Here is a 23794-nt window from a genome sequence, read left to right as displayed (position 1 = left end):
TTCAAAGTACACAGATGAGCATATAGGTGAAATACATGTAAAGCTATGATTGCAGCATGTGGGTATTGTGTGCAAGCAAACATTTCTGCTCTCTGCTTGTCCCTCCTCCCTTCTCTGTCCACTCCCTGCCCTCTGTCCATCTTCTCCCCTTCTCTGTCTGTCCACCCCCCTCCCCTTCTCCTGTCCACAGCAGGGAAAGACCTGTCCTGCTATTCATTTCACTCTCCCCCCCACCCCCAATGCTTCAGTAGTAAAATGATCCGAAATTCGGATCAAAGATCCGGATCTCTTCAATGATCCGATTCAAATCATCCGGATCATTGAAAAGATCCGAACTTCCCATCTCTACGCCAGGCGGCGGATGGCGGGCTTAGTGATGCCCTGGATGTTATCCCGAGTCCCTTCCCGCCCTTTCCTCGGCCAGACATGATACAGATGCTGTTCCTTCTTTGCTCAAAAAACGAACTGATCTTTGCCGTAGCCTCTTCTCTTCTTACACAACCTTGGCGGACCTAATGGGAGACTGCAGTGAAAGGGGCGGGCATATTTTCCAGTTTGGGGGGCGGGCTGGAATTCTCTCCCCTGTTTATCTATACTGCAGACATTCAAATAAATCCCAGTAAACGATTGTCTGTTTATTTTCTCCTAGAGATGGGAAGTTCGGATCTTTTCAATGATCCGGATGATTCGAATCGGATCATTGAAGAGATCCGGATCTTTGATCCGAATATCGGATCATTTTACTACCGGAAGCATTCGGGGGTGAAATGAACAGCAGGACAGGTCTGTGGACAGGAGAAGGAGAGGGGGGTGGACACACAGAGAAGGGGAGAAGATGGACAGAGGGCAGTGAGTGGACAGAGAAGGGAGGAGCAGAGAGCAGAAATGTTTGCACGTAATACCCACATGCTGAAGTCATATGCTTTACATATATTTCACCTATATGTTCATCTGTACACTTTGAAAGAAAAGGTCGCACAGTGAAAGAAACCATTCCCAGAAGATAAGTGCAGCTGTGCTGAGTGCAGGAGGATTATATTGCCTTTCAATCACAGTGTCTGCAAAGTTACTGAGCTGTGCTGAGCCAAAAGCTTCCAATGTGTTCACTGTGCAGCACAACTACGGAAGAGACAGCCTATAATGAGCAGCACATTGCAGCCAGTATGTGTGCTCTACTACACATATCTGGCAGTGGCACCCATGTCCCCTCTCTCTCATCTACCTGTCCCTGCAAGGCTGCCTCCCATCCAACAGAGCGATCCCTGCTTCCAGGACCCCGCTGCCCGCTGAGAGGGGGCGTGTCGCTCCTGGCCCCGCCCCTTTTGCGATCCGAATCGTTCATTTTGATGATTCGGATGATCGACTCATAAAATAGATTCGGATCAAAGATCCGAATCGTTCATGATCCGGACAACACTAATGATTACGTGTCTCATACACCGTGTTCTGGAATTCACTTTTTCAAATAAGCCTGGAACTCCCCGATAGCTCACAAAACGCAGCTAGCTCTTTTGTACTAGATAGGTCACTGACTTGTTAAAAACTAGCGGGATGGGGATGAGACGTTTCAGTGCACAGAATATCGGCGGGAAATTTGAAGTACCATCTGCTCAGCGCTCAACCAATCACAGCGCCAGACGCTTCTCTATTAAGCCAATAAAAATACAAAGAAAGTATTAATTCAGCTTTTTGCTACTAACTCAAGATGTTTCTACTGTTAGTATAAGAGGAGTTTGATTAGTAAAACAAGCATCAGTAAGTCAGATCATAATTGCACCCCACATTTCCCAGGTCATCATAAAAAATGCGCCATGGAAGTAATATAGATGTGATGAGAACATTTAACTGTCTGGTCCCCTCTTCTGCCAGTGTGCATCACTTTACAATTAGCTGATCTGTGTGGGAAAACACAAACAAACAAAAAACGCTACTGGGACAAATCAGAAGACAAGTAAAATATGGCGCTCGAACGTTTTTCGAAGGCTTAAATCCTAGCCAACCGTCATGCTAATGCGGGTATTGTATATTACTTTAGAACAATGAGAATGTTATAAACATGCTATCCAACTGCTGCAATACAGCTCTGTATGGAGAATGTGTGGTGGCTCTGAAAAGAGCCTTTGTGGTGTGATGTTAGTAATGAGGCGCTTATGCCCTCTCGCCGCGGATCCTGCGGGCCAGCTGGATGTCTTTGGGCATGATGGTGACCCTCTTGGCGTGGATGGCGCACAGGTTGGTGTCCTCGAAGAGCCCCACCAGATAAGCCTCGCTGTCCTCCTGCAGAGCCATGACGGCCGAGCTCTGGAAGCGCAGGTCGGTCTTGAAGTCCTGGGCGATCTCCCGCACCAGGCGCTGGAAGGGCAACTTGCGGATCAGCAGTAGTGTTGTCCGGATCATGAACGATTCGGATCTTTGATCCGAATCTATTTTATGAGTCGATCATCCGAATCATCAAAATGAACGATTCGGATCGCAAAAGGGGCGGGGCCAGGAGCGACACGCCCCCTCTCAGCGGGCAGCGGGGTCCTGGAAGCAGGGATCGCTCTGTTGGAAGGGAGGCAGCCTTGCAGGGACAGGTAGATGAGAGAGGGGACATGGGTGCCACTGCCAGATATGTGTAGAGCACACATACTGGCTGCAATGTGCTGCTCATTACAGGCTGTCTGTTCCGTAGTGCTGCACAGTGACCACATGGGAAGCTTTTGGCTCAGCTCAGTAACTTTGCAGGCACTGTGATTGCAGGGCAATTATATGATCCTCCTGCACTCCGCACTAAACAGCTGCACTTATCTTCTGGGAATGCTTTCTTTCACTGTGCGACCTTTTCTTTCAAAGTACACAGATGAACATATAGGTGAAATATATGTAAAGCATATGACTTCAGCATGTGGGTATTACGTGCAAACATTTCTGCTCTCTGCTCGTCCCTCCTCCCTTCTCTGTCCACTCAATCCGGATGATTCGAATCGGATCATTGAAGAGATCCGGATCTTTGATCCGAATCTCGGATCATTTTACTACCGGAAGCATTCGGGGGTGAAATGAACAGCAGGACAGGTCTGTGGACAGGAGAAGGAGAGGGGGGTGGACACAGAGAAGGGGAGAAGATGGACAGAGGGCAGGGAGTGGACAGAGAAGGGAGGAGGGACGAGCAGAGAGCAGAAATGTCTGCACGTAATACCCACATGCTGAAGTCCTATGCTTTACATATATTTCACCTATATGTTCATCTGTACACTTTGAAAGAAAAGGTTGCACAGTGAAAGAAAGCATTCCCAGAAGATAAGTGCAGCTGCCGAGTGCAGGAGGATCATATAATTGCCTTTCAATCACACTGTCTGCAAAGTTACTGAGCTGTGCTGAGCCAAAAGATTCCCATGTGATCACTGTGCAGCACTACGGAACAGCCAGCCTATAATGGGCAGCACATTGCAGCCAGTATGTGTGCTTTACACATATCTGGCTGTGGCACCCATGTCCCCTCTCTCATCTACCTGTCTCCCTGCAAGGCTGCCTCCCATCCAACAGAGCGATCCCTGCTTCCAGGACCCCGCTGCCCGCTGAGAGGGGGCGTGTCGCTCCTGGCCCCGCCCCTTTTGCGATCCGAATCGTTCATTTTGATGATTCGGATGATCGACTCATAAAATAGATTCGGATCAAAGATCCGAATCGTTCATGATCCGGACAACACTACGGAGGAGCCAAGAAAGGCAGCAAGAAGCCTTCCGGCCCCGCCGTGTCCGAGCTCATCCTCAAGGCCGTGTCCGCCTCCAAAGAGCGCAGCGGGGTCTCCCTGGCCGCCCTGAAGAAGGCTCTGGCTGCCGGAGGCTACGATGTGGAGAAGAATAACAGCCGCCTCAAGCTGGCCATCAAGGGCTTGCTGACAAAGGGCAGCCTCGTCCATGTCAAAGGCACCGGCGCCTCCGGATCCTTCAAGGTCAGCAAGAAGGAGGCAGCCGGCAAAGAGCACAAGAAGCCGGCGGCGGCCAAGAAGAAACCAGCGGCTGCCGCCAAGCCTAAGAAGCCGGCTACTGCCAGGAAGCCCAAAGCCGCCAAGTCCCCGAAGAAGCCTAAGAAAGCCCCCAGCGCCGCCAAGAAGAGCCCCGCTAAGAAGGCGGCCAAGAAACCGGCGGCAGCTGCTGCCAAGAAGCCCAAAGCTGCCCCTAAACCCAAGAAAGCTGCCAAGAGCCCCGCTAAGAAGGCAGCCAAGCCTAAGGCCGCCAAAAGCCCGGCAAAGAAGGCAGCAAAGCCCAAGAAGGCCGCTCCTAAGAAGAAATAAGCCGCAGCTCGTCTCTCCAGAAACACAAAGGCTCTTTTCAGAGCCACCCACACTTTCTTTAAAGGGCTGTGATATTTCTTATTGTCAGTATGCATGTTGATAGTGACAGACCTATTATAGGCAGGTGATACCGTCCCCCTCTGTGCAGTGACTCCCTAGTAGTGTGCTGCTGGAGGATGGCCGTACACGCTGTGAGGTCACAAAGAATCGGGTGAGGTGGGGGTGGCTTCATTATATAATTTCTGGTGTACCCAATCATGCTTTTCCATAATGCTACAGTTACGTGTATCGGAATTTTTAATGTGAAAAATGTCTGCTTTCAAATCGCCTCTGATAAAAGGGTTTAGCCTGCCTGGCGTTCTATTAAGATCGCCAGGCAGGCTGCGGGAGGGTTTTTTTTTAATAAAAAAAAAACTATTTCATGCAGCCAACTGAAAGTTGGCTGCATGAAAGCCCACTAGAGGGCGCTCCGGAGGCGATCTTCCGATCGCCTCCGGCGCCCAGAATAAACAAGGAAGGCCGCAATGAGCGGCCTTCCTTGTTTTGCTTATATCGTCGCCATAGCGACGAGCGGAGTGACGTCATCGACGTCAGCCGACGTCGTGACGTCAGCCGCCTCCGATCCAGCCCTTAGCGCTGGCCGGAACTTTTTGTTCCGGCTGCGCAGGGCTCAGGCGGCTAGGGGGGCCCTCTTTCGCCGCTGCTCGCGGCGAATCGCCGCAGAGCGGCGGCGATCAGGCAGCACACGCGGCTGGCAAAGTGCCGGCTGCGTGTGCTGCTTTTTATTTCAGCCAAATCGGCCCAGCAGGGCCTGAGCGGCAGCCTCCGGCGGTACTGGACGAGCTGTGCTCGTCCAGACCGCCCAGCAGGTTAGTTATTCTGATACATTTCTGGCCGGCGAGTAGCTGCCCCTGCAGTGTGTGTAGCCGCCCGGTGTGACAGCGGCACTATATGGAGGCGGCTCTGATCCCTGTTATAGAATTGCCGGGTGCCCACAACGTCTCTGTATGTGCAGGGATCGCTTATTCACAGCCAACGCTATGAAGAGAGGACTATCTGGAGCTCAAACAAGCTGTCTGTAATTCGTCCATTAATGTTCTCACAAAATGTTACTGCACATGCAGGTTGCAAACTACACTTCCCTATGCCCAGGCAGAAGGGGGCCTTTCAGCCTACATGGGTTGTATATAGAAATAGTGGCGCTAGGTAAAGGGGGCAATACAAAAACATGTTTTCCTGAGCCTCACAGGAGACTTTTAGTGCTCACAGTTGCCAATACACTCGCCCTGAGCGATATCTGGAGAAGTTGCCGTGTGCGTAGTTACTCTGCGTGAAAGGGAATGAATTGCTGCTCTGGGTCACATGATCTGAATAAAATGATCTCTTTCTACCATCCGGTGATCCTTGCGGCTGGTATTCTCTATCGTTTAGCTCTCAGCATTAAAGTTTTACGCAGCAAATTCAGCAATTCCTGTGAAGTTGTCAGGGAATCCTCATTACAATCTGAAATGAGCCGTTATAATAGTCAGGCGCGTTTATTATAGACGAAAGGAGAACTAAAATCTAATTAGTCGATATTTTCAAATATTCCGCGCATAACGGTCCTTCCCGCCACTTTATAGATCACCAACTATACACTCCTAGATTCGATCGGTCATCCTCCTCCTACAATAAAGATTACCGCCGCATGTGGTCTCTTCTGCTAGCATCTCCCTCATTCTCAACCTTACGGTTATTCCAGCATCTGCTTGCAAATACAACACACTCTCAGCCGGTATCCTCCACTGCAATGATCCTGTGTCGTCACCACTTACCGCTACAATGGTAACATGGAAGCAGCTGGTGATCGGGAAGATGAGCGGGGATGATGGAATAAGCAAGTTACCGGACTACTTATGTATCTGCCCGTCTCCTCTCACCACAATCTATCAGCGGAATCCCGACAGAAGCAACAATTTCCGCTGCTGTAACGCGCTGCTTATACCACAGATTACACACCGCGATTTATATGACAGCACTTTCATGGATAAGGTGGGTGGCCCTGAAAAGGGCCTTTTGTACAGTATGGCTGGTCAGGGGACAGACTCGCTTAGCCCCCGAAGCCATAGAGGGTGCGCCCCTGGCGCTTGAGGGCGTACACCACATCCATGGCGGTGACCGTCTTCCTCTTGGCGTGCTCGGTGTAGGTGACGGCGTCCCGGATGACGTTCTCCAGGAAAACCTTCAGCACTCCGCGGGTCTCCTCATAGATGAGGCCGGAGATGCGCTTGACACCCCCTCTGCGGGCCAGGCGGCGGATGGCGGGCTTAGTGATGCCCTGGATGTTATCCCGGAGCACCTTCCTGTGCCGCTTGGCGCCTCCTTTCCCGAGTCCCTTCCCGCCCTTTCCTCGGCCAGACATTAGTGTTGTCCGGATCATGAACGATTCGGATCTTTGATCCGAATCTATTTTATGAGTCGATCATCCGAATCATCAAAATGAACGATTCGGATCGCAAAAGGGGCGGGGCCAGGAGCGACACGCCCCCTCTCAGCGGGCAGCGGGGTCTTGGAAGCAGAGCTGAGATGGATCGCTCTGTTGTATGGGAGGCAGCCTTGCAGGGAGACAGGTAGATGAGAGAGAGGGGACATCGGTGCCACTGCCAGATATGTGTAGAGCACACATACTGGCTGCAATGTGCTGCCCATTACAGGCTGTCTGTTCCGTAGTTGTGCTGCACAGTGATCACATTGGAAGCTTTTGGCTCAGCACAGCTCAGTAACTTTGCAGACACTGTGATTGAAATATGATCCTCCTGCACTCGGCACTAAACAGCTGCACTTATCTTCTGGGAATGCTTTCTTTCACTGTGCGACCTTTTCTTTCAAAGTGTACAGATGAACATATAGGTGAAATATATGTAAAGCATATGACTTCAGCATGTGGGTATTACGTGCAAATATTTCTGCTCTCTGCTCGTCCCTCCTCCCTTCTCTGTCCACTCCCTGCCCTCTGTCCATCTTCTCCCCTTCTCTGTGTGTCCACTCCCTCCCCTTCTCCTGTCCACAGACCTGTCCTGCTGTTCATTTCACCCCCGAATGCTTCCGGTAGTAAAATGATCCTGAGATTCGGATCAAAGATCCGGATCTCTTCAATGATCCGATTCGAATCATCCGGATCATTGAAAAGATCCGAACTTCCCATCTCTACCAGACATGATACAGATGCTGTTCCTTCTTTGCTCAAAAAACGAACTGATCTTTGCAGTAGCCTCCTCTCTTCTTATACAACCTGAGCGGACCTGATGGGAGACTGCAGTGGAAGGGGCGGGCAGATTTTCCAGTTTGGGGGGCGGGACTGGAATTCTCTCCCCTGTTTATCTATACTGCAGACATTCAAATAAATCCCAGTAAACGATTATCTGTTTATTTTCTCATGATTACGTGTCTCATACACCGTGTTCTGGAATTCACTTTTTCAAATACGCCTGGGACTCCCCGATAGCTCACAAAACGCAGCTAGCTCTTTTGTACTAAATAGGTCACTGACTGTTAAACTGGCAGGATGGGGACGAGACGTTTCAGTGCACAGAATATCGGCGGGAAATTTGAAATACCATCTGCTCAGCGCTCAACCAATCACAGCGCCAGACGCTTCTCTATTAAGCCAATAAGAATGCAAAGAAAGTATTAATTCAGCTTTTTGCTACTAACTCAAGATGTTTCTACTGTTAGTATAAGAGGAGTTTGATTCGTAAAATAAGCATCGGTAAGTCATATAATTGCACCCCACATTTCCCAGGTCATCATAAAAATTGCGTCATGGAAGTAATATAGATGTGATGAGAACATTTAACTGTCTGGACCCCTCTTCTGCCAGTGTGCATCACTTTACAATTAGCTGATCTGTGTGGGAAAACACAAACAAAAAACGCTACTGGGACAAATCAGAAGACAAGTAAAATATGGCGCTCGAACGTTTTTCGAAGGCTTAAAAATCCTAGCCAATTGTTATGCTAATGCGGGTATTGTATATTACTTTAGAACGATGAGAATGTTATAAACATGCTATCCAACTGCTGCAATACAGCTCTGTATGGAGAATGTGGGGTGGCTCTGAAAAGAACCTTTGTGGTGTGGGTGACAATGTATGACGCGCTTATGCCCTCTCGCCGCGGATCCTGCGGGCCAGCTGGATGTCTTTGGGCATGATGGTGACCCTCTTGGCGTGGATGGCGCACAGGTTGGTGTCCTCGAAGAGCCCCACCAGATAAGCCTCGCTGGCCTCCTGCAGAGCCATGACGGCCGAGCTCTGGAAGCGCAGGTCGGTCTTGAAGTCCTGGGCGATCTCCCGCACCAGGCGCTGGAAGGGCAGCTTGCGGATCAGCAGCTCGGTGGATTTCTGGTAGCGGCGGATCTCTCGGAGAGCCACTGTACCGGGCCGGTAGCGGTGAGGCTTCTTCACTCCTCCGGTGGCCGGGGCGCTCTTCCGGGCAGCTTTGGTAGCCAGCTGCTTGCGGGGAGCTTTCCCTCCGGTGGACTTGCGGGCGGTCTGCTTGGTTCTGGCCATCGCTCAATTGGCTAATTCTTCTCACAGGCGAGAATAGACTGAGGAGAGCGGCCGGGAAGAGCCTTTTATACACCCTGCGCCTCTCTGACATTGGCTGCCTCACACCACGCCCCCTATATGGTGACAGGGGACAGCGCGGAGAGCCAATTGTCATCCACATGCTATCTCCATATCAGCCTGCGCCGTGTCTGCCTCGCGCTGGCGGGACATCCAATCACCGGGCGGCTCCTCCTAATCTTCCCGCCCAGTGCAGTCAATGATTTACCGTAAAACTCCCCCTACTATCCCCATTCCCCGACTCACAGCACGCTATCTGCCATGTTAAGCCCTATTTATAAGCGCCGTGGCTTCAGATTGGCCGGGGTGATCGGGAGCTTTTAATGGATTGGCTACTGCAGAACATTTGTTAATTTTCAATTATCCCGCCACAAAATTGCTTTATTACATGAGACTGAAATTATACGATGTTGACTGATTTTGTTCCTACGTATTGAACTGTCTATCATCTTAAAAAGATACTATTTAATTTATATATCTACTAAGTGAAAAAGGAAATAGGGGCAGATGAGCCACGTGTCTCTGCAGAAGATGTGTATTTTACATGTATGTGCATCACTCTGTATCGTAATGCAAGACACAGGCTAGGCTGGTGATTACTTCTTGTCAGGGAGACAGTTTAGGGGACCTGCAACCTCCCTCCTCCTGCCCTGTGCGGGGCATCAGTCGGGGCAGTAATGAGTCTCCTCGCTCCACACACTGTCTGAGCGTTCTAGAACTCTGGGAATCTGTTGAAAGCGGTCATTTCTAAATGTGGCGGCTGCGCTTTAGTGATACATTCACAACTTTCCAACCACCACCGTCCGTCCATGCACCCCATAATATAGCTTTATTTCATAGTATTATGCAACACGTACTATTTAGAGACGTCACCCTATCTGTCCGGATGGGCCATTTGTACAACCCCACCAGCTGCACAGACCCGTCAGGATGGATTCTACTTCTATAGAGAAATGCACGAGAAGTCCTGTCGCTGGCCATTCCCGCTATCTGCTTCTCTGAATAAAGTGCGGCTGAAATATCACAGCGATCGGGATCTATGGCTGGAGACAGGAGAAAACTAGTGTATTCTCAGGAAGACTGCGGTAGCTCTAAGATTCTAACGTGTACTGGAATGGTTACTAAATACTGCAGGGGGAACTAATACATCACTAAAGATCCCCTGATCCGATTCAGAAATAGTAAAGTCAAATCCACGCGGCTAGAGGAGTTCGGTAACCTCGGTGTGAGAATCCACCTCCCTGCTCACTAACCCTATACAGCACGTACGTGAATGTACAGAAAAGCCGTATAGTGAGTGAGTGGCTCTTAGAACGAAACACTAATAAACAGCGCATTTAACATATCAATACATAGCCCTGCAGTGAATGAGTGGGTGGCTCTGAAAAGAGCCTTTGGGTTTCCTGTGTAGTCGGGTGAGAGGCGATTACTTGGCACTGGTGTACTTGGTGACGGCCTTGGTGCCCTCGGACACGGCGTGCTTGGCCAGCTCTCCCGGCAGCAGCAGGCGGACGGCGGTCTGGATCTCCCGGGAGGTGATGGTGGAGCGCTTGTTGTAATGAGCCAGGCGGGAAGCTTCCCCGGCGATGCGCTCGAAGATGTCATTGACGAAGGAGTTCATGATGCTCATGGCCTTGGAGGAGATGCCGGTGTCGGGGTGCACCTGCTTCAGTACCTTGTACACGTAGATGGCGTAGCTCTCCTTCCTGGTCTTCCTGCGCTTCTTGCCATCCTTCTTCTGAGTCTTGCTCACCGCTTTCTTAGAGCCCTTCTTGGGCGCTGGGGCGGACTTGGCTGGTTCAGGAGCCATGCTGCTTCTCAGTAACTCTGCAGAGTGCGGAGACACAATGAGGAGCAGCGCCGCCTCCCCTCCTTATATAGGCGGCCTATGCTAATCAGGCTGCAGGAGAGCCGGCTCACACTATTGGAGAGCGTCACTAGCGCCGCCGACTTACCGCCCCTTATACCTGATTGGCTGCATGAGAGAGACTTGCATAGTTGAAACGCGCAACAAAGATATGCAAACGCAATTGGCTGCTAAAGTAAAGAGCCCCGCCCTTGCATGTGCTGATTAGTGGATTGTAAGACTCTCTTGCTATTGGCTGAGTTGAACTGCAGCCAATAAGGTGGCAGCGCGGGGCGGGCAGCAGTGTATATAGGACAGGAGGAGGGGCGGGTTTGGCTATTCTCGTGTTTGAGAGTTATTTGTATCTTTGAAGTTGTCATGTCCGGAAGAGGCAAACAAGGCGGCAAGGCTCGTGCCAAGGCCAAGACTCGCTCCTCCCGGGCCGGGCTGCAGTTCCCAGTCGGCCGTGTTCACCGTCTGCTGCGGAAGGGCAACTATGCGCAGCGGGTGGGAGCCGGAGCTCCGGTCTATCTGGCCGCAGTGCTGGAGTATCTGACCGCTGAGATCCTGGAGCTGGCTGGCAACGCCGCCCGGGATAACAAGAAGACCCGCATCATCCCCCGCCACCTGCAGCTGGCCGTGCGCAACGACGAGGAGCTCAACAAGCTGCTGGGTGGGGTGACCATCGCCCAGGGGGGCGTCCTGCCCAACATCCAGGCCGTGCTGCTGCCCAAGAAGACTGAAAGCCACAAGGCCGCCAAGAGCAAGTAATTCCCTGCAGCAGCAGCCGGACACAGTACAGAACCACAAAGGCTCTTTTCAGAGCCACCCACACTGTCTAGAGAGCCTGATGCGCTTTGTGTTTCCTCTGTATGTGGAGATGTGTCGCTTGTTTCTAATAACAAGCAACTCCCATATTCACGGAGTCTTAATTTATTTTTTAAAAAAATTACTTTCTATTGACTGAAGTCACGCCATATCCATACCGGGGGGATCCTTCCTGAGTGACAGTTACACGTGTTCTGTTTACAGATCCAAATAAGACGACTACAGCAATTCGCTCCCCCCCATAGTTCATAGTTTTGGTGGGTAATCCGGCCATTTCCCTAATCCCGGTTTGAACAAAAGGTCCCTCTCGGGCGCAGGCCACCCGCCGTTTCCATGTAGACAAATGTGTGTACAGGGAATATCGGTACATTGTAAATCTACTACAGATGTATCGCATAATAATTTCACATATAACCGCATTGTATAAAACTGTATAATCTTTCCTTGCCCTGCAGTTTGCACTCATGTATAATATATCAAAGTGCTGCCATCCTGTGGTAAACTGAAGAACCTGCCGTATTTACTGTCTTAGTCCCCAGAAGTGCAGCGCCGTATATGGAGCCGATGTTATCTATTGCCCGTTGACAGCGCTTAGGATTTGTGCACGCTTTTTCTGCAGGCGTGTGGATTGGGGGGGGGGGGGAGCGAATTCGTCTTGAATGGATCTGTAAACAGAACACGTGTAACTGCCATTCAGGAAGGATCCCTCCGATCAAGTCTGATATGGAGCGGGACTTCAGTAAATAAAGTATTTTTTTATATATAAATGAAGACTCCGTGAATATGGGGATTGCTTGGTATTAGAAACAAGCGACACAATCTCCACATACAGAGGAAACACAAAGCGTATCAGGCTCTCTATAGACAGTGTGGGTGGCTCTGAAAAGAGCCTTTGTGGTTCTGTACGATGTGTGTCCGGCTGCTGCTGCAGGGAGTTACTTGCTCTTGGCGGCCTTGTGGCTCTCGGTCTTCTTGGGCAGCAGCACGGCCTGGATGTTGGGCAGGACGCCCCCCTGGGCGATGGTCACTCCACCCAGCAGCTTGTTGAGCTCCTCGTCGTTGCGCACGGCCAGCTGCAGATGGCGGGGGATGATGCGGGTCTTCTTGTTGTCCCGGGCGGCGTTGCCAGCCAGCTCCAGGATCTCAGCGGTCAGATACTCCAGCACTGCGGCCAGATAGACCGGAGCTCCGGCCCCCACCCGCTCCGCATAGTTGCCCTTCCTCAGCAGACGGTGAACACGGCCGACTGGGAACTGCAGCCCGGCCCGGGAGGAGCGAGTCTTGGCCTTGGCACGAGCCTTGCCGCCTTGTTTGCCTCTTCCGGACATGACAACTTCAAAGATACAAATAACTCTCAAACACGAGAATAGCCAAACCCGCCCCTCCTCCTGTCCTATATACACTGCTGCCCGACCCGCGCTGCCACCTTATTGGCTGCAGTTCAACTCAGCCAATAGCAAGAGAGTCTTACAATCCACTAATCAGCACATGCAGGGGCGGGGCTCTTTACTTTAGCAGCCAATCGCATTTGCATATCTTTGTTGCGCGTTTCAACTATGCAAGTCTCTCTCATGCAGCCAATCAGGTATAAGGGGCGGTAAGTCGGCGGCGCTAGTGACGCTCTCCAATAGTGTGAGCCGGCTCTCCTGCAGCCTGATTAGCATAGGCCGCCTATATAAGGAGAGGAGGCGCGCGACTCCTCATTGTGTCTCCGCATTCTGCAGAGTTACTGAGAATCAGCATGGCTCCTGAACCAACCAAGTCCGCCCCGGCGCCCAAGAAGGGCTCTAAGAAAGTGGTGAGCAAGACTCAGAAGAAGGATGGCAAGAAGCGCAGGAAGACCAGGAAGGAGAGCTACGCCATCTACGTGTACAAGGTGCTGAAGCAGGTGCACCCCGACACCGGCATCTCCTCCAAGGCCATGAGCATCATGAACTCCTTCGTCAATGACATCTTCGAGCGCATCGCCGGGGAAGCTTCCCGCCTGGCTCATTACAACAAGCGCCACACTATCACCTCCCGGGAGATCCAGACCGCCGTCCGCCTGCTGCTGCCGGGAGAGCTGGCCAAGCACGCCGTGTCCGAGGGCACCAAGGCCGTCACCAAGTACACCAGTGCCAAGTAATCGCCTCTCACCCGACTACACAGGAAACCCAAAGGCTCTTTTCAGAGCCACCCACTCATTCACTGCAGGGCTATGTATTGATATGTTAAATGCGCTGTTAGTGTTTCGTTCTAAGAGCCACTCACTCACTATACGGCTTTTCTGTACATTCACGTACGTGCTGTATAGGGAGGGGTGCAGTACAGGGTTAGTGAGCAGGGAGGTGGATTCTCACACCGAGGTTACCGAACTCCTCTAGCCGCGTGGATTTGACTTTACTATTTCTGAATCGGATCAGGGGATCTTTAGTGATGTATTAGTTCCCCCTGCAGTATTTAGTAACCATTCCAGTACACGTTAGAATCTTAGAGCTACCGCAGTCTTCCTGAGAATACACTAGTTTTCTCCTGTCTCCAGCCATAGATCCCGATCGCTGTGATATTTCAGCCGCAATTTATTCAGAGAAGCAGATAGCGGGAATGGCCAGCGACAGGACTTCTCGTGCATTTCTCTATAGAAGTAGAATCCATCCTGACGGGTCTGTGCAGCTGGTGGGGTTGTTGTAGAAATGGCCCATCCGGACAGATAGGGTGACGTCTCTAAATAATACGTGTTGCATAATACTATGAAATAAAGCTATATAATGGGGTGCATGGACGGTGGTGGTTGAAAAGCTGTAAATGTATCACTAAAGCGCAGCCGCCACATTTAGAAATGACCGCTCTCAGCAGATTCCCAGAGTTCTAGAACGCTCAGACCGTGTGTGGAGCGAGGAGACTCATTACTGCCCCGACTGATGCCCCGCACAGGGCAGGAGGAGGGAGATTGCAGGTCCCCTAAACTGTCTTCTAGTGATGGGTCGTTCGCGAACGACAAGAGCCGGCTCTCAGTTTTGAAAGAGCCGATGCCTCAGCCGCCCCACACAGCTCTGGTTTGCTGTGTAATAAAGGGCGCTGAGGCATGCTGGGAGATGTAGTCCTCCTCGTGCAGCTTGTAGGAGTGTATGGGGCAGAGCAGTAGCAGGAGGGATTGCCTGAGCGAGAGAAGCAGTCTGGAGTTGTCATGGAGATGGGGGCGGGGCTTTTACTCCGATTCTGAGTGGCGTCTAGTGATATTTAATGAAGAGCCGATTGAGAGCCGTAAGAGCCGGCTCTTTAATGGGAGCCGATTCTCCAAGAAGAGCCGGAATTCCCATCACTACTGTCTTCCTGACAAGAAGTAATCACCAGCTTAGCCTGTGTCTTGCATTACGCGATACAGAGTGATGCACATGCATGTAAAATACAGATCTTCTGCAGAGACACGTGGCTCATCTGCCTCTATTTCCTTTTCACTTTGACGCTTATAGTAGATATATAAATTAAATAGTATCTTTTTAAGATGATAGACAGTTCAATACGTAGGAACAAAATCAGTCAACATCGTATAATTTCAGTCTCATGTAATAAAGCAATTTTGTGGCGGGATAATTGAAAATTAACAAATGTTCTGCAGTAGCCAATCCATTAAAAGCTCCCGATCACCCCGGCCAATCTGAAGCCACGGCGCTTATAAATAGGGCTTAACATGGCAGATAGCGTGCTGTGAGTCGGGGAATGGGGATAGTAGGGGGAGTTTTACGGTAAATCATTGACTGCACTGGGCGGGAAGATTAGGAGGAGCCGCCCGGTGATTGGATGTCCCGCCAGCGCGAGGCAGACACGGCGCAGGCTGATATGGAGATAGCATGTGGATGACAATTGGCTCTCCGCGCTGTCCCCTGTCACCATATAGGGGGCGTGGTGTGAGGCAGCCAATGTCAGAGAGGCGCAGGGTGTATAAAAGGCTCTTCCCGGCCGCTCTCCTCAGTCTATTCTCGCCTGTGAGAAGTAGAGATGGGAAGTTCGGATCTTTTCAATGATCCGGATGATTCGAATCGGATCATTGAAGAGATCCGGATCTTTGATCCGAATCTCGGATCATTTTACTACCGGAAGCATTCGGGGGTGAAATGAACAGCAGGACAGGTCTGTGGACAGGAGAAGGGGAGGGAGTGGACACACAGAGAAGGGGAGAAGATGGACAGAGGGCAGGGAGTGGACAGGGAAGGGACGAGCAGAGAGCAGAAATGTTTGCACGTAATACCCACATGCTGAAGTCATATGCTTTACATATATTTCACCTATATGTTCATCTGTACACTTTGAAAGAAAAGGTCGCACAGTGAAAGAAAGCATTCCCAGAAGATAAGTGCAGCTGTTTAGTGCCGAGTGCAGGAGGATTATATTGCCTTTCAATCACACTGTCTGCAAAGTTACTGAGCTGTGCTGAGCCAAAAGCTTCCAATGTGTTCACTGTGCAGCACTACGGAACAGACAGCCTGTAATGGGCAGCACGTTATAGCCAGTATGTGTGCTCTACACATATCTGGCAGTGGCACCCATGTCCCCTCTCTCATCTACCTGTCTCCCTGCAAGGGTGGCTCCCATCCAACAGAGCGATCCCTGCTTCCAGGACCCCGCTGCCCGCTGAGAGGGGGCGTGTCGCTCCTGGCCCCGCCCCTTTTGCGATCCGAATCGTTCATTTTGATGATTCGGATGATCGACTCATAAAATAGATTCGGATCAAAGATCCGAATCGTTCATGATCCGGACAACACTAGTGAGAAGAATTAGCCAATTGAGCGATGGCCAGAACCAAGCAGACCGCCCGCAAGTCCACCGGAGGGAAAGCTCCCCGCAAGCAGCTGGCTACCAAAGCTGCCCGGAAGAGCGCCCCGGCCACCGGAGGAGTGAAGAAGCCTCACCGCTACCGGCCCGGTACAGTGGCTCTCCGAGAGATCCGCCGCTACCAGAAATCCACCGAGCTGCTGATCCGCAAGCTGCCCTTCCAGCGCCTGGTGCGGGAGATCGCCCAGGACTTCAAGACCGACCTGCGCTTCCAGAGCTCGGCCGTCATGGCTCTGCAGGAGGCCAGCGAGGCTTATCTGGTGGGGCTCTTCGAGGACACCAACCTGTGCGCCATCCACGCCAAGAGGGTCACCATCATGCCCAAAGACATCCAGCTGGCCCGCAGGATCCGCGGCGAGAGGGCATAAGCACGTCATACATTATCACCCACACCACAAAGGCTCTTTTCAGAGCCACCCCACATTCTCCATACAGAGCTGTATTGCAGCAGTTGGATAGCATGTTTATAACATTCTCATCGTTCTAAAGTAATATACAATACCCGCATTAGCATAACAATTGGCTAGGATTTAAGCCTTCGAAAAACGTTCGAGCGCCATATTTTACTTGTCTTCTGATTTGTCCCAGTAGCGTTTTTTGTTTGTGTTTTCCCACACAGATCAGCTAATTGTAAAGTGATGCACACTGGCAGAAGAGGGGTCCAGACAGTTAAATGTTCTCATCACATCTATATTACTTCCATGACGCAATTTTTATGATGACCTGGGAAATGTGGGGTGCAATTATATGACTTACCGATGCTTATTTTACGAATCAAACTCCTCTTATACTAACAGTAGAAACATCTTGAGTTAGTAGCAAAAAGCTGAATTAATACTTTCTTTGCATTCTTATTGGCTTAATAGAGAAGCGTCTGGCGCTGTGATTGGTTGAGCGCTGAGCAGATGGTATTTCAAATTTCCCGCCGATATTCTGTGCACTGAAACGTCTCGTCCCCATCCTGCCAGTTTAACAGTCAGTGACCTATTTAGTACAAAAGAGCTAGCTGCGTTTTGTGAGCTATCGGGGAGTCCCAGGCGTATTTGAAAAAGTGAATTCCAGAACACGGTGTATGAGACACGTAATCATGAGAAAATAAACAGATAATCGTTTACTGGGATTTATTTGAATGTCTGCAGTATAGATAAACAGGGGAGAGAATTCCAGTCCCGCCCCCCAAACTGGAAAATCTGCCCGCCCCTTCCACTGCAGTCTCCCATCAGGGATAATTGAAAAATAACAAATGTTCTGCAGTAGCCAATCCATTAAAAGCTCCCGATCACCCCGGCGCTTATAAATAGGGCTTATCATGGCAGAGTCGGGGAATGGGGATAGTAGCAGGAGTTTTACGGTAAATCATTGACTGCACTGGGCGGGAAGATTAGGAGGAGTCACCCAGTGATTGGATGTCCCGCCAGCGCGAGGCAGACACAGCGCAGGCTAATATGGAGATAGCATGTGGATGACAATTGGCTCTCCGCGCTGTCTCCTGTCACAATATAGGGGGCGTGGTGTGAGGCAGCCAATGACAGAGAGGCGCAGGGTGTATAAAGAGGCTCTTCCCGGCCGCTCTCCTTAGAGATGGGAAGTTCGGATCTTTTCAATGATCCGGATGATTCGAATCGGTTCATTGAAAAGCTCCGGATCTTTGTAGAGATGGGAAGTTCGGATCTTTTCAATGAACCGGATGATTCGAATCGGATCATTGAAGAGATCCGGATCTTTGATCCGAATCTCGGATCATTTTACTACCGAAGCATTGGGGGGGGGGGGGGGGGGGGTGAAATGAATAGCAGGACAGGAGAAGGGGGGGTGGACACGCAGAGAAGGGGAGAAGATGGACAGAGGGCAGGGAGTGGACAGAGAAGGGAGGAAGGACGAGCAGAGAGCAGAAATGTTAGCACACAATAGTGATGCTCAAATACCCCTTTTTAAAATTCGAGTTTGGTCGAATTCGAATAGTAAATTATTCGAGGTCAGTCGAATATTCGAGTCGAATAATTTTTACTATTCGATTCGACCTCGGACTTCGAGCTCACTATTCGAGTCGGTATTCGAGCTCACTATTCGAGCTGACTATTCGAATTGGCCTTAAATAGCTTCCAACACTTGTTTTGAGGGTGAATGATGCAAGAAACATCTTTTTTTCCAAGTAACAACAGCAAGTGATTATGTGGGGATGTTCCTTTAAAAAAAAATGTGGAAAGAGAAGTTGTGTCCTTAATTTTGTTCAGTAGTGTTACTGTATATACTTGTTCTTCTTCTTCTTTATCTTTCTTCTTCTTCTTCTCGATCTTCTTCTTCTATATCTTCTTCTTCTTCTTCTATATTGTCTTCTTCATCATCATCATCTTCTTCTTCTTCATCTTCTTCTTCTTCTTCTTCTTCATCTTCTTCTTCTTCATCTTCATCTTCATCTTCTTCTTCTTCTTCATCTTCATCTTCTTCTTCTTCATCTTCATCTTCTTCTTCTTCTTCTTCTTCTTCTTCTTCTTCTTCTTCTTCTTCTTCTTCTTCTTCTTCTTCTTCTTCTTCTTCTTCTTCTTCTTCTTCTTCTTCTTCTTCTTCTTCTTCTTCTTCTTCTTCTTCTTCTTCTTCTTCTTCTTCTTCTTCTTCATCATCTTCTTCTTCTTCTTCTTCTTCTTCTTCTTCTTCTTCTTCATCTTCTTCATCTTCTTCATCATCTTCTTCATCTTCTTCTTCTTCTTCATCTTCTTCTTCTTCTTCATCTTCTTCTTCTTCATCTTCTTCATCTTCTTCATCTTCTTCTTCTTTTTCATCTTCTTCTTCATCATCTTCTTCATCTTCTTCTTCATCTTCTTCTTCATCTTCATCTTCTCCTTCTCCTTCTTTTTCAATATCGACTTCTTCTTCTTCACGTATTTCTCTTTTCAATTTTTTTTTTAAAGAAATGCAGCTATTTTTGAGCGTAACAAATAGCTGGTGGGCGCACGCATGTTGGAAGCGCCATTGTATGTGCTCCCTGGCAGTGGAAACACAAAGACAGCAGGAGGTAAATTCAGCAGCAGGAGGAGGAGGATGAGTGTGTGGCAGCAGGCAGTCAATGAGGCAGGCAGCTCGCCGTGACATAATAGCCCTGGTACCTAGCGGTGATACCAGGGCTGTAAATAAACACAACAGGAGGTCCCAGACAGCGGTCGTGCAGCCCACATTGTGTCCAATACACAACTGGGACAACACAGTTTTAAACCCGGGCACCTCAGAAAAATTAAACCTTTTTTTTTTTTTTTAATGGTTTGTTTGGTTTTGGTTTTGCAACCAATATAGCTATTGTTTGACGTAATAGCTGGTGGCAGAGTGGCAGCAGAAGGTAATTCTGTGTACCCTGGCAGTGGGAAACACAGACAGACAGCAGCAGCAGGAGGAGGAATGGAGGAGTAGGCGAGCAGCTATTGTTTGACGTAATAGCTGGTGGCAGAGTGGCAGCAGAAGGTAAATCATCTGTGTACCCTGGCAGTGGGAAACACAGACAGACAGCAGCAGCAGCAGCAGGAGGAGGTATGGAGGAGCAGTGTGAGTGTGGCAGCAGGTAGGCAGCGTGACATAATAGCCCTGGTACCTAGCGGTGATACCAGGGCTGTAAATAAACACAACAGGAGGTCCCAGACAGCGGTCGTGCAGCCCACATTGTGTCCAATACACAACTGGGACAACACAGTTTTCAACCCGGGCACCTCAGAAAAATTAAACCTTTTTTTTTTTTTTTAATGGTTTGTTTGGTTTTGGTTTTGCAACCAATATAGCTATTGTTTGACGTAATAGCTGGTGGCAGAGTGGCAGCAGAAGGTAATTCTGTGTACCCTGGCAGTGGGAAACACAGACAGACAGCAGCAGCAGGAGGAGGAATGGAGGAGTAGGCGAGCAGCTATTGTTTGACGTAATAGCTGGTGGCAGAGTGGCAGCAGAAGGTAAATCATCTGTGTACCCTGGCAGTGGGAAACACAGACAGACAGCAGCAGCAGCAGCAGGAGGAGGTATGGAGGAGCAGTGTGAGTGTGGCAGCAGGTAGGCAGCGTGACATAATAGCCCTGGTACCTAGCGGTGATACCAGGGCTGTAAATAAACACAACAGGAGGTCCCAGACAGCGGTCGTGCAGCCCACATTGTGTCCAATACACAACTGGGACAACACAGTTTTCAACCCGGGCACCTCAGAAAAATTAAACCTTTTTTTTTTTTTTAATGGTTTGTTTGGTTTTGGTTTTGCAACCAATATAGCTATTGTTTGACGTAATAGCTGGTGGCAGAGTGGCAGCAGAAGGTAATTCTGTGTACCCTGGCAGTGGGAAACACAGACAGACAGCAGCAGCAGGAGGAGGAATGGAGGAGTAGGCGAGCAGCTATTGTTTGACGTAATAGCTGGTGGCAGAGTGGCAGCAGAAGGTAAATCATCTGTGTACCCTGGCAGTGGGAAACACAGACAGACAGCAGCAGCAGCAGCAGGAGGAGGTATGGAGGAGCAGTGTGAGTGTGGCAGCAGGTAGGCAGCGTGACATAATAGCCCTGGTACCTAGCGGTGATACCAGGGCTGTAAATAAACACAACAGGAGGTCCCAGACAGCGGTCGTGCAGCCCACATTGTGTCCAATACACAACTGGGACAACACAGTTTTCAACCCGGGCACCTCAGAAAAATTAAACCTTTTTTTTTTTTTTAATGGTTTGTTTGGTTTTGGTTTTGCAACCAATATAGCTATTGTTTGACGTAATAGCTGGTGGCAGAGTGGCAGCAGAAGAAGGTAATTCTGTGTACCCTGGCAGTGGGAAACACAGACAGACAGCAGCAGCAGGAGGAGGAATGGAGGAGTAGGCGAGCAGCTATTGTTTGACGTAATAGCTGGTGGCAGAGTGGCAGCAGAAGGTAAATCATCTGTGTACCCTGGCAGTGGGAAACACAGACAGACAGCAGCAGCAGCAGCAGGAGGAGGTATGGAGGAGTAGTGTGAGTGTGGCAGCAGGTAGGCAGCGTGACATAATAGCCCTGGTACCTAGCGGTGATACCAGGGCTGTAAATAAACACAACAGGAGGTCCCAGACAGCGGTCGTGCAGCCCACATTGTGTCCAATACACAACTGGGACAACACAGTTTTCAACCCGGGCACCTCAGAAAAATTAAACTTTTTTTTTTTTTTTATGGTTTTTTGGTTTTGCAACCAATATAGCTATTGTTTGACGTAATAGCTGGTGGCAGAGTGGCAGCAGAAGAAGGTAATTCTGTGTACCCTGGCAGTGGGAAACACAGACAGACAGCAACAGCAGCAGGAGGAATGGAGGAGTAATGTGAGCAGCTATTGTTTGACGTAATAGCTGGTGGCAGAGTGGCAGCAGAAGGTAAATCATCTGTGTAGTGTACCCTGGCAGTGGGAAACACAGACAGACAGACAGCAGCAGCAGCAGCAGGAGGAGGTATGGAGGAGTAGTGTGAGTGTGGCAGCAGGTAGGCAGCGTGACATAATAGCCCTGGTACCTAGCGGTGATACCAGGGCTGTAAATAAACACAACAGGAGGTCCCAGACAGCGGTCGTGCAGCCCACATTGTGTCCAATACACAACTGGGACAACACAGTTTTCAACCCGGGCACCTCAGAAAAATTAAACCTTTTTTTTTTTTTTTATGTTTTTTTGGTTTTTGGTTTTGCAACCAATATAGCTATTGTTTGACGTAATAGCTGGTGGCAGAGTGGCAGCAGAAGAAGGTAATTCTGTGTACCCTGGCAGTGGGAAACACAGACAGACAGCAGAAGGGCAGTACACAGCAGCCCACTGTAGGTGTAAAATGTGTGGCTGCAGGCGACGTAATAGTCAAAGTGAACCAGGCTGGCTTAGTGAGCAGGAGCCAGGAGGTGGTAAAGGGTGGTAAGGCACATTAACGATGGTTCCGGCAGCCAGTTCATGTCCCCCTCTCGCCGACAACAGGGGCCAGGAACTCGCCTTCCACCCACGCCTGGTTCATCTTGAGAAACGTCAGTCTGTCCACAGACTTGTGAGACAGACGTGAGCGTTTCTCGGTGACCACGCCACCAGCTGCACTGAAGCAGCGCTCGGACAGCACGCTGGAAGGGGGGCAGGACAGCACTTCCAGGGCGTACTGCGCCAGCTCGCTCCAGATCTCCATGCGCTTGACCCAATACTCCATGGGATCAACAGGGGCATCGCTGTCAAGCCCGCTGTACGACCCCATGTAGTCAGCCACCATGCGGGTCAGGCGCTGGCTGTGACCGGAGGAGGATGCTGCTGCATGCATCTCCTCTCTAGTCACTGCTGCCGGAGCCTCTACAGTCCTGTAGAGCTCGTGGCTGAGAGACAGCAGGTCTGTGGGGCGCTTGCTGCTGCTGGATGCAGGCACCTGCTGCTGCCTCTGTGCTCGCTGCTGGACAGTGGGGGTGGAAGGCTGGGGGAAGGCTTCCTCCAAGCGCTCAACAAGGGCCTGCTGCAAGCTCCTTATTTGTTGCGCTGGGTCTCCTCCTGCAGGCGGCAGGAACTGGCTCAACTTCCCCTTGAGGCGTGGGTCCAACATCATGCTGATCCAGATGTCCTCCCTCTGCTTCATCTGGATCACCCTGGGGTCCCTGCGCAGGCACGTCAGCATGTGCGCTGCCATTGGGAAGAGGCGGGCCACGTCTGCTGGCACATCGACGTCAGTGCTGTCCTCATCCTCCTCCTCTTCCGCCTCATCCTCTCTCCACCCCCGCACCAACTCAGCTGCGCTGTGCTGATCCCCCTCATCAGCAGCCAGGTCAGGGACCTCCACCAAGTCCTCCTCCTCCTCCCCCTCAGAGGTGGACTGCGCAGCTGGTTGCCGCTCCTGCTGGTCCAAGGCTGCCGCTCCCTGTTCCAGCAAAGCATCGAGGGCCCTGTTCAGCAGAGAAACCAGGGGCACCCACTCGCAGACCATAGCATGGTCCCTGCTCACCATGTTTGTGGCCTGCAGGAAGGGAGCCAGCACAAAGCACACCTGCTGCATGTGCCTCCAGTCATCATCGGGGACGATGGACGGGATGTTGCTGGTCTTGTCCCTTCTCTGAGCTGCGGAAACAGTGGCCAGGGCAAGGTACTGTTTGACAGCGTGCCTCTGTTCAACCAGACGCTCCAACATCGCCAGGGTGGAGTTCCAGCGAGTCGGAACGTCAAGGATCAGCCGATGGCGTGGCAGATCCAGCTCCTTTTGCACGTCTTCCAGGCTCGCACAGGCTGCAGCCGAGCGCCGGAAGTGACGCACAACATTCCTTGCCGTTTCCAGCAGTTCGCCCATCCCCTGGTAGGTGCGCAGGAACTTCTGCACCACCAGGTTCAGCACGTGGGCAAGACAGGGGATGTGGGTCAGGTTTCCCCTGTCTATTGCGGCAACCAGATTGGCCCCATTGTCGGCCACCACCTCTCCGACTCTGAGGCCTCTGGGGG

The 23794-nt window shown here is 50.6% G+C and overlaps 8 protein-coding genes across 8 annotated transcripts; 4 read left to right on the top strand and 4 right to left on the bottom strand.

The window, feature by feature from the left end:
* Nucleotides 1-3688: 3688 nt before the first annotated feature.
* On the top strand, nucleotides 3689-4297 carry LOC137536985 (histone H1B-like; the record flags this gene model as incomplete). Its single annotated transcript, XM_068259148.1, has 1 exon — nucleotides 3689-4297. A coding segment is annotated over one exon (591 nt), but the record flags the coding sequence as incomplete, so codon positions are not given.
* Nucleotides 4298-6368: 2071 nt separating this feature from the next.
* On the bottom strand, nucleotides 6369-6698 carry LOC137536984 (histone H4-like). The gene has a single exon (XM_068259147.1). It carries the CDS (start codon nucleotides 6696-6698, stop codon nucleotides 6369-6371), a length of 330 nt encoding a protein of 109 aa, XP_068115248.1.
* A 1705-nt stretch (nucleotides 6699-8403) lies between these two features.
* On the bottom strand, nucleotides 8404-8840 carry LOC137535026 (histone H3). Its single transcript, XM_068256790.1, has one exon. The coding sequence runs from the start codon at nucleotides 8826-8828 to the stop codon at nucleotides 8418-8420; it is 411 nt and encodes a 136-aa protein (XP_068112891.1). The 5' UTR covers nucleotides 8829-8840; the 3' UTR covers nucleotides 8404-8417.
* A 1471-nt stretch (nucleotides 8841-10311) lies between these two features.
* Nucleotides 10312-10700, bottom strand: LOC137535029 (histone H2B 1.1-like). Its single transcript, XM_068256793.1, has one exon. The coding sequence runs from the start codon at nucleotides 10693-10695 to the stop codon at nucleotides 10312-10314; it is 384 nt and encodes a 127-aa protein (XP_068112894.1). The 5' UTR covers nucleotides 10696-10700.
* Nucleotides 10701-11109: 409 nt separating this feature from the next.
* LOC137535028 (histone H2A type 2-B-like) lies at nucleotides 11110-11502 on the top strand. Its single transcript, XM_068256792.1, has one exon. It carries the CDS (start codon nucleotides 11110-11112, stop codon nucleotides 11500-11502), a length of 393 nt encoding a protein of 130 aa, XP_068112893.1.
* A 992-nt stretch (nucleotides 11503-12494) lies between these two features.
* Nucleotides 12495-12887, bottom strand: LOC137536983 (histone H2A type 2-B). Its single transcript, XM_068259146.1, has one exon. It carries the CDS (start codon nucleotides 12885-12887, stop codon nucleotides 12495-12497), a length of 393 nt encoding a protein of 130 aa, XP_068115247.1.
* A 413-nt stretch (nucleotides 12888-13300) lies between these two features.
* LOC137536982 (histone H2B 1.1-like) lies at nucleotides 13301-13684 on the top strand. Its single transcript, XM_068259145.1, has one exon. It carries the CDS (start codon nucleotides 13301-13303, stop codon nucleotides 13682-13684), a length of 384 nt encoding a protein of 127 aa, XP_068115246.1.
* A 2644-nt stretch (nucleotides 13685-16328) lies between these two features.
* Nucleotides 16329-16739, top strand: LOC137535027 (histone H3). The gene has a single exon (XM_068256791.1). The coding sequence runs from the start codon at nucleotides 16329-16331 to the stop codon at nucleotides 16737-16739; it is 411 nt and encodes a 136-aa protein (XP_068112892.1).
* Nucleotides 16740-23794: the final 7055 nt, after the last annotated feature.

The sequence above is a fragment of the Hyperolius riggenbachi genome, chromosome 10 (assembly GCF_040937935.1).
Source record: "Hyperolius riggenbachi isolate aHypRig1 chromosome 10, aHypRig1.pri, whole genome shotgun sequence".
In the NCBI taxonomy this organism is placed as follows: Eukaryota; Metazoa; Chordata; class Amphibia; order Anura; family Hyperoliidae; genus Hyperolius; species Hyperolius riggenbachi.
The sequence above is the reverse complement of the archived record's forward strand: the minus strand, read 5'-3'. Positions and strand labels throughout refer to the sequence as shown.